The sequence below is a fragment of the Nannospalax galili genome, unplaced genomic scaffold (assembly GCF_000622305.1).
Source record: "Nannospalax galili isolate Female #2095 unplaced genomic scaffold, S.galili_v1.0 scaffold700, whole genome shotgun sequence".
Classification (NCBI taxonomy): Eukaryota; Metazoa; Chordata; class Mammalia; order Rodentia; family Spalacidae; genus Nannospalax; species Nannospalax galili.
In genome coordinates this window covers 214,957-225,089 of record NW_008346151.1, presented here as the reverse complement: position 1 = coordinate 225,089, position 10,133 = coordinate 214,957, and the positions used below count along the sequence as shown (strand labels likewise).

The window sequence follows — 10,133 nt, the reverse complement described above, 5'->3', positions numbered from 1 at the left end:
TGATACCAAGCTATATATATATATATATATATAAAACTATTCCTAGACAACATATATACCTATGATAAAGCTTAGTTTATAAATTAGGCACAGCAAACCATGATAGGAACCACTGGCATTAAACTGAGAAAGGCTCAACAGCAAAAAAACATAAAACTATTTGTGGCAAATAGATGCTAACATTTCTGCCTCCAGTGATAGCCGGATAGGTAATGGTAATCTCCTGCTGAGAGTATTTCAAACCAAACAGCATATTCTAAAAAATACTCTTTTTGTTTGCTTGGTGTGATGGCACATGTCTGTAATCCCAGCACTTGAGAGGTAAACAGAAACAAGAGAGATTCACAAGTTCAAGGTAATCCTCAGCTACAGAGTGAGTTCAAGGCCAGCCTGGGATGCATTTGACCATGTCTCAGAAAAGAAAAAACTCAGCTATGGTGGGCTTAATCCTTTTTAAAATGAGTATTTATTATTTTTATATATATGAATGTATTGTCTATGCATGTAAGCGCACCCAGGTCATACAATGCCCACAGAGGTCAGAGAGATCACTGAATTCCCCTGGAATTGGAATTGTGGACAGTTGTTAGCTGCCATGTGGGTCCTGGGACTCAAACCCAGATCCTCTGCAAGAGCAGTCAGTGCTCTTAACCGCTGAGCCATCTCTCCAGCCCTGGGTTTAATACTTTAATCCCAGCACTCAGGAGACAGAGGTTACCGGTTTTCTGTTAGATTGAGGCCAACCTGTTCTACACAGTAAGTTCCAGGCCAGCTGGCGCTACAGGAAGACCCTGTCTCAAAAAAACAAGGAAGGAAGGAAAGGAAAAGAAATAAAGGGAAGGAAGTGGGGGAAGGGGGGAGGGAGGAAGGGAAGGAGACTGGTAGCACATAATAAAGTCAATCATCATGTCTCATGAGATTTAAATAATAATATAATTGGATAGAAAACAAAAGCATTTCTAACTACAGTAGAATAAACTGAGATTTTATGAATCTTGCAATTTCAAGAAGTTTAGGAGGAAAAAGAAGAAACAAAGAGACAGGTATAGTAGTTCATGCCTATAATCCCAACATTTAGAACATTTGGGAAGCTAAGGCAGGATTACAAACTTGGGACCAGCCTAGGCTACATAATAAGACTATTCCAACTAAAAATAAAATTGGTACAACTACAAATGCAACCTCCTAACAAACCCAAGGCTCAGAGAACATCATGGAAGAGGGGTTAGAAAGACTGTAAGAGCCAGAGAACCAAGGCACTTGCTTCAATATAGTGTCTTCTAGGGATTGGAGTGATGGCTCAGTGGTCCTCCTGCTACTCTTCAAGAGGACCTGGGTTCAACTCCCACACTCAAACAGTGGCTAATAATTGTCTGCAACTCCAGTTCCAGTGGATCTGACATCCTCTTCTAGTCTCTGCAGGCACTGCAGGTAAGGGGTACACTTACTTACATGGAGGCAGTACACTCATGTACACAAAATAAAAATAATAAATATTTTTTATTATTAAGATAGTGTCTTCTAGACATTAACAGGGAAGCTGTACCTATGAAATCTCAACAACATGGTTGCCCAAACAAGACCCGCATAATGAAAACACCAGTTGACATGCTAACATGGATGAGGGGGAATTTCACAAAGCCCCACCCTTAGATGATGATTTACAGGCAATTAATAGGTACTATAGAAAGAGTTTTCTCCAAGGATAAGCTCCCTGAAAGGATTATCCAATCCCAAGGGGTCAGTCCTAAGCACATGTACACATGAGCAACACCAGAAGGACCCAGTAAGTATTAATAATAATAATTAAAGAAGATATCATTAATTTGAGAGGGGGTAGAAGGGTAAACTGGAGGAGCTAGAGAGTTACTTAAGGAAAAGCATGAATTACCTCTACTTTGTCTTTAGTGGCAGTCAGTGTCACATCATTTTCATCCACCTGTGAAGTACTCTGAGGTTCCTCAGCCTCAAGGGTAACCGATTCTTCACTTAGTTGTGCCTGGGATGGTTCATTTAAATCTCCTGTAGGAAATAAATAATATTCAATTTAAAAGTACACGGTATCCCTCAGAAATAATCTGAGATAAGGAAGAACCAGTCAAAATGATTAATGGCCAAGGAAAAATTTTTGTATTGCAAATTATCAGTTGCCTTCACTAAGACTGTTCAAATGTACAGACACTTGGACAAACTCTGAAGAAGTCCGTGGCTTTTAATCTCTCCCTTGCAAACATTTATATAAACTCATTTAATATTTTCAGCTTCAAATACTGCATTTAAAATTACGTACTTTTTTAGAGTGGTAGAAACTGAACCTACTACATATACAACCCCTTTCCCTAAGTCCTCCACTGGAACGCAGGCTACAAAGGGAGCACACCTCAGTCAGCATCATATGGATGCAGCAACAGACCCTGCATTCTCAAAAAGGAACAGCTCAATGACTATAACAAAATTTAACTGAAAATCTTTTTCACAGATATTGTAGATGCCTGTCATATGTAAACTATTATACTCTAAAATTCAAAGCAACTCTTAAAGACTATCTAAATGATAAATATATTATCTATTATTCATTAACAGCAAAAATTTAATAGGTCAAACTTAACTAGGTCATTTGAAGTTACTTCATTTATTATGGTATTTTACAAAAGAATTTGGGTGGATTTTGGCTGTTTAATTTTTACTTTCAATTAGAAAAAATAGGTTATACAAATATCCTATCTACAACCAATATTGAAAAGTTACAAAGAAATGTACACATTTTTACCCATAAAGAATGTGATAATTTGTAATTACTAAATTACAAATTAAAAAACAAAAACAAAAAGAATCCTAAAAACCTTTCATTTAATCCATTACCTGAAAACAAATCATGGCTAAGATAAGCCATTTCTTTCTCTAAATTACTTCTTGATGCATCAGATTTTCTTATTAAAGCAAAAGGTTCTCTCTTCTCAGGTGATCTAATAAAATAACCAAATGATGGCTGTAAAAATAATTAAAAACAAATTAATTTTCCTTAATTTTCAACCATTTTGAAAACCTGTAGATTATTTTTTCTAGTATTACCAACACATCAAAATGAATTTAATAAACCTATTCTTGCCACGTAACCTCAAATAACTAGAGATGAACTTTAGAAGTCCAGACAGAACCTTTCAGCTGGGACTCACTGATGACTGCCTGCCCTAGAATGTGAAAAGACCTCGGTTCCATATCCAGTGCTGTGTGTCTGTGTGTATGTGTGTGGGTGTGTGTGAACAGAAACTTTTTTTCCCTTAATCCTAGCTATCATTAATCATTACAATTGAAACAGTCAAGTTGAATTAAGCTTATTAAAAACCCAAATTAAAACAATTCAAGTGTGACACTTTAGTCCTTCAGTAATTCATACTAAACATTATTTTATCAGGCACTGTTCCAAATGAGGGGGAAAAGAGGGTAAAATTGCCTATATTATAGAGCTTACAGTATAGTATATTTTTCTTAATAGATCAATTTGAAGAAAATCTGCCTTAAGATTAAATGTGTCTATTGACTTATATGAAAGTTTCAGAAAGATCTATGGGGGCTAGAAAGATTGCTCAGTGGTTAAGAGCACTAGCTGTTCTTGCAGGAGACCAGGGTTCAATTCCCAACACCCACATGGCTGCTAACAATCATCTGTAATTCCAGTTCCAGGGAATCTGACACCCTATTCTGTCCTCTGTGGGCACTGCACAACATGGGTGCACTCATATACATGCAGGCAGAACACTCATACAGATAATATAAAAATCTTCTTTAAAGGGCCAGGAGTGGTGGTGCACGCCTTTAATCCCAGCACTTGGGAGGCAGAGGCAGGCGGATCTCTGTGAGCTCAAGGCCAGCCTGGTCTACATAGTGAGTTCCAGGACAACTGGGGTTACAGGGAGACCATGTCTCAAAAAGACCAAAAAAAAAAAATTAAAAACTTTGATCACAAAAATTTCATATTTGAAATTTATCAGCCAAGTCCTTTGATTCTTCCAGAACAATTTTGAACCCTTATACCTTTCATGTTTTCAAATAGCATGCTAGTCCCCAGACTTCACCTTTCTTCCTGCTTACTAAGCCTGTGCCTGTCTCTGTTCACCCTCTGTACTTCACTAGCTTTTTTTTCCATATTTATTTTTATTTTATATGTATGCGTGTATTGCCTGCATGTAGGTAAGTGCACCCGCGTCGTGCAATGCCCACGAAGGTCAGAAGAAACTGTCAGATCCCCTAGGACTGGAGTTATGGACAGCTGTTAGCTGCCATGTGGGAGCTGGGATTCGAACCCGGGTCTTCTGCAAGAACAACCAGTGTTCTTAACTGCTGAGCCATCTCTCCAGCCCCTTCACTAGCTTTCTTCACCCAAGTCCCTGGCAAAGATGGTAGTAACCTAGAGTTGAACATGACCAAGTTATTCCCTGTCTCCAAGGACTTCCTGGAAGTTCATCTGAGATATAAACCAACAGCTACAGGAAAGCTAAAAATCAAGTCTTTGTTATCTAACTACCTTTTTAGACAGAACTTCACACTATACAGTCCAGCTTGGCCTGGGACTCACTATGTAACCCTGAAGAGCCTCAAACTCAGGATCATCCTGCTTCAGTCTTCCCAGTGTTACAATTACACACTTGTAATCTTTTAACATCCTACCTGACTGCCCTTGCCCCAGTCTCTCATGTTAGCTCTATCTGCCATCAATGGACCACTCTGATGCCTACCTTTGAGACCCACACAAATGGTTTTCCTTTACTAGAAACATTGGTTCTCTCAAGATCTCTGAGCAGCTGCCTCTTTTTCATCACTGCATGCCAGGTCAAGGTCACACCCTCTCAAATATCACTTGACTAGCACTGGTGAAGCAGCTCTTTCTACTCAAGTCTTTCTTTATAGCACCTACTATATGAACTGTTTGAATTTTAAAATTTTTGTACCTATTGCATTTTATTAAATCAAAGCATTCTGACATTTCAAAACATCCCTGCAGACAGGTAGAAAAAAATTAATCTTAGAACTCTTTCTACCAACCAACCACAAAACAATACCAACACTTGCTCACTATATGTTAGCATTAAATGCTTCGCATGTTATCAGCACATTTCAATCTTACATCCTATAAAACAACACTCCATTTTAGAAATAGGGAAATTAAGACATAGAGGAGTTAAATAAACTGTTCAATGTCACCAAAGTAGTTCAAAGGCAGAACCCGAACTGAAGTCAGGTCTGACTGACCATAAAACCTAAGTTTGCAATCACTTTTTTGCCAAGTTCCTATTCTGTCTCTGTCTAAATGCTCTAGAAACACCATCATAATATTCAAAGTAAAAAAATCTGGTATTTAGTTTGTCCCCAACAAAACTAATGTTGACGTTTGGTCCCCAATGTAATGGTGTCCAGAGTTGGTGGAACCTTGCAGAAGCTTTTAAGAGGGATGTGCCCTCATGAAGGGACTAAGACAGCATCCAGAGAGGGGTCAAGTATGCAAAAGTGAGTTATGATAAAGTAGGTTTGGATTCCTCTGCTTTCTCTTACACATACCTCTTTTACATGTACCCAAGTCTCTACCATGAGCTGCTGTCGTAGCAAAAGATACTCACCAGATCTGACCAGATGTGGCATCACATCCTAAGCTTCCCAGCCCTCAGAACTGTCAGCCAACTTACCTAGCCCAGGGCATACTGTTAAGCAACACAGATGGCCTTTATATTCTTTATAGTCTCAGCACATTTCATACTTACTCTTTTCACACTGTGACTACCACCTAGGCAACCCAGAGCTTCAGATCTTTCAGCAAAGAACTCTCCTAATGAAAGACGCAAATAACTGCCATCATCTCTGTCGAAATCTGATGTGCTAAGTGATTTCCTCAATAGATTGTAATTAATTGTTGCTACCCAGGATGTATCCCCTAGTGTAGGCGAAGTATTCTGAGCATCTATGTTTTCTTCCTAGAAAAAAAGTTATTTCATCATTTTTTCCTCAACAAGGCAAACATGTGAAACTAAGAATAAAAGAAATAAAGAAACTTAAAAAATATATTTTTCTAATTGGTTCACAACATTTAGATAAACTTGAGCATGAACAGCTACAAAAGTCTACAGAACTCATTTTTGAATACTTGAGTTACAATATGCATTGTCCTAATATGTTAATAAAACACTGACCGCCACAAATAATCCTTAGGATGTATACCTCCTAGCAGGGCATGGTGGCACACACATATCATGGCACACGTGTAAGGGATATCAGAGGACAGCTTTAATCCCAGCACTCAGGAAGCAAAGGCAGGGGAAATCTCTGTGAAGTCAAGGTCAGCCTGGTCTACACAGTGAGTTTGAAATCAGTTGGGGCTACAAGAAGTCTCTGTCTCAAAGGAAAAAAAAAAACACACACACACACACACATATCCTTACCAAACAAAATTACCTCATTTCAAACATATTTTTTAAAGAATTATTTTCAGAACCATTCATGAAAACTTTTAAAATCAGATAAAGTTTAGGCCAGCAAGATGGCTCAAAAGTAAAGCTACTTGCCACCAAGCCTGACAACATGAGCTCAATCCCCAGAACACAAGTGGTAGAAGGAGAAAATCAACTCCCAAAAGCTGTCCTCTGATATCCTTATATGTGTGCCATGCTATGTATACCGCTCCCCCCCTGCCCCAAGCACACAAGTAAATGAATGTAAAATAAAAACTTTAAATACAGATATACTTCATTGTTTTCATTATCAGTACTGATGTTATGTATAGTACCGAGGATGGAGCATGGGGTTTCATGCACACTAGGCTCAACCACTAACCTACACCCACCCCCAAAGATATATTGGTTATTAGTTTTCTTCAACTAATAATTTAAAAGGAAAATGTAAAAGTTGTCATAACATGAGAAAAACATGATATGTTTATAACAGCTGTTCAGAAAATAAAAGAATATTTCAACTAAATTTAAATTGATACAATAAAAATGTAAACTTTGGTTAGGGCAAGTAATTACAAACCTGTATAAATTGATGTTCTTTATTAAATTCTTCTTCATCTTTTGCAATTATATCCAATGCTTCAGCTTAAAGAAGAACAATTTACAGAATTACATTATATTAGCACATATACAAATTAAGAAAATAAACTTTTTTCTTCTTTTTTTCTTTGTATGCTCATGTTGTTATGTGTAGGGGTGGAGGGGGCTCACCTGTCCAAGTACATGTACCTATGCATGTAGATGCCAGAGGTCAACTTTTGATATCTTCCTCTATTGTTCTAAACCTTATATTTCGAAACAGGGTCTCTCACTGAACATATAGTCCATTTTTTCAGCTATACTGGCAAACCCCGAGGATCTGTTTGCCTTATTCTTCCCCACCCCATACCTAAGCACTGGAGTTACAGATATATGCCACTATACTCAGCTATTACATGAATACTAGGGATCTGAACTTCAGTTCTCATGCCTATATAGCAAGCACTTTATCCACTGAGCCATCTTATGCAACTATATTATGTATGTAAGCCTCTGGTTGCCAAATTTCCACAATAAATAAGCTATTGTGATTGATTCCATCACCTATCAATTTTCTCTAATTGCTAACGGTCTTTACTCATAAACTCTTTATTTGTACAAGATTAATTAAGTCAAGCATGATAGGATGTGCCTATCATCCCAGATACTCAGAAGGCTGAGGCAGGGGAGTCATTTGAGTCCAGGGGCTTAAGGCCAACATGGACAACATAGTAAGATTCTAATCCAAGTTGTGAGGGATGGTTATATGGGTAAGCCACTTGCCAGGCAAACAGGAAGATGTAAGTTAGAATCCCCAGAACCCGTATTAAAGCCAGATACAGTAACGAGGGCGTGTATAATAACCCCCGTGCTTATACAGGAAGATGGGAGGGGAGAAAGGACAATCTGGAGCTCATGGATCAGCCCAGCTGTGAATGACAAGAGACCCTATCTCGAAAAACGTGGAACATGAGAGCTGGGTGTTGTGGTGCACGCCTTTAATCACAGCACTTGGGAAGCAGAGGCAGGCAGATCTCTGTGAGTTCTAGGTCAGCTGGGGCTATAGGGAGACCCTGTCTCAAAAAGACCAAAAAAAAGGAGGAAGATGAGGACCAACATCAGCAGTTGTCTTGATCCTCCAACCACACACATGATACAGCATGTTCATGCACATGCACACACACACACACACACACACACACACACAGGAGTTATCATACATACACAAGATAAATTAAATATACATTTACAAAAACCTAAGCAAGATTCTAAATAATTTTAGTTTAAAATTTTTTTTATTTATTATTTTTATTTTACGTGTATGTGTGTATTGCCTGCATGTAGGTAAAGGTGCACCCGTGTTGTGCAATGCCTGCAGAAGTCAGAAGAGAGTGTCAGATCCCCTGAGACTGGTTATGGACAATTATTAGCTGCCATGTGGGTGCTGGGATTTGAACCTGGTCTTCTGCAAAATCATTGTTCTTAACCACCGAGTCATCTCTCCAGCCCCAAAATTTTAAATAGTTGCATACACACAAATTAAGGTACTTGTCTATGTACGTACATAGAATTTCATCTAACATCATCAGACTGACAAAGCCTCTCTACAAGCTAGTCACAAAGACAACTGCTAAGATGCCTATGAACTTGTATGGATAGGAATGTAAAAGGCCTTACAAAGTCCCATGTCCACCAGGTGTGGTGGTGCATACCTTTAGTCCCAGCACTTGGGAGGCAGAGGCAGCCGACTCTTTGTAAGTTCCAGGCCAGTATGGTCCTAATAGTGAGTTCCAGGCTGGCTGAAGCTACAGGGAGACCCTGTCTCAAAAAGCCAGAAAAAAAAAGAAACAAAGCCCCATGTCACAGAACAACTCAGAGACAGGTACTTCTCTAATAACTGATCTCCAAGGTCCTAATAAGCACCTTGGCTCCCATGGGAGAAGTATCTGTCTACTCACAGACCCTAATCTAAAGGACACAAAACTAAAAGGCCATAGAGGCTGGGGGCAGTGGGCAAAGACAGGCAGGGGTAATAGAGCTTGGAGTTACTGCATTGCAAACTAAGAAGCATGTTACCTCTTGAAAGTATCTGGACCACAAGGAATTTCAGGCATATTGGTTAATTTACATGAGACTATGGTCTAGACAGCCTGTCTGTAGTCCACTCTAGGCCTCTGCCTACCACCTCAGGATTGTACAGGAAAGGGTTAGAGTGAACCCAGAAGCATTCATGGCCCAAACAAAAAGAAAAGTGCTCACTCTCATGTACCCAAGAAGAGGCTAATTCAATCCAAACCATCCTTCTGGACAAGTAGACAGTCTCACGTAACAACCTGAGAAACAAAATGATCAGACACAGGATCTAACTTGATTTCTTGTCAGGAAAATCAGAGGAAAAACAAACCTCAGAATTCTCACTGCCAAAACAGTGCTAGTGCAGTACCTGGTGAAGCAATCATGGGGCACAGGACCTATGACTGCACAACTATGAGGCCCCCCCAAATTAGATACAAAATAGTATATTTCACACAGATGTTTCTGTGGATCTAGAGCTCAAAGTTAAAAAGACTGTCAGAAAATGTGACAATCAACCAAATTTAACATCTAAAAAAAAGGGAAGTAGGAAACTTAGCCCATAAGAGGTAACCCAGAAGAAACTTAATTTGCTTGGATAAGTTCAGTATCACACATTGTTTAACATCATTGGGTAGATACCTCAAAATACTATTTATTACATTTCTAAGTACTTTTTCTAAGGGACTTCTCACTCAGTTAAATATCTACAGTACTGTAGTGTTTCTCTTTCTGTTCCTCAAAAATCAGTAATAAACTTAAAGAAGCAATACCATAGATCAAATGGACCTAACAGACATCTACCGAATATTCAACACAAGCACCAAAGACTATATTTTCTATTCAGCGCCCCATGGAATCTTCTCCAAAATCAACCATGTACTGGGGCACAAAACAAACCTCAACAAATACAGAAAGACTGAAATAATTCCATGCATTCTATCAGATCACAATGCAATAAAGCTTAAAATCAACACCAGAAGAATCCCCAGTAACCACATGAACACATGGAGATTAAACAACACACTCCTGAATGATGAA

At 38.7% G+C, this 10,133-nt stretch overlaps 1 protein-coding gene across 8 annotated transcripts in view; it reads right to left on the bottom strand.

Moving 5' to 3' along the window:
* Cep192 (centrosomal protein 192) overlaps nucleotides 1–10,133 on the bottom strand; it is a 114,399-nt gene that overhangs the window by 75,412 nt on the left and 28,854 nt on the right. For all 8 annotated transcript variants that reach the window (XR_003851018.1, XM_029568062.1, XM_017800484.2 and 5 more), the window contains exons 13-16: nucleotides 7,021–7,085; nucleotides 5,757–5,966; nucleotides 2,863–2,989; nucleotides 1,892–2,022 (exon numbers count right to left, since the gene is read on the bottom strand). Coding sequence is in view for 7 of the 8 variants with exons in the window: in XM_029568062.1 (XP_029423922.1) it covers nucleotides 1,892–2,022; nucleotides 2,863–2,989; nucleotides 5,757–5,966; nucleotides 7,021–7,085 (533 nt within the window). In the remaining variant the exon portion in view is untranslated. The remainder of the gene's footprint in view (nucleotides 1–1,891; nucleotides 2,023–2,862; nucleotides 2,990–5,756; nucleotides 5,967–7,020; nucleotides 7,086–10,133) is intronic.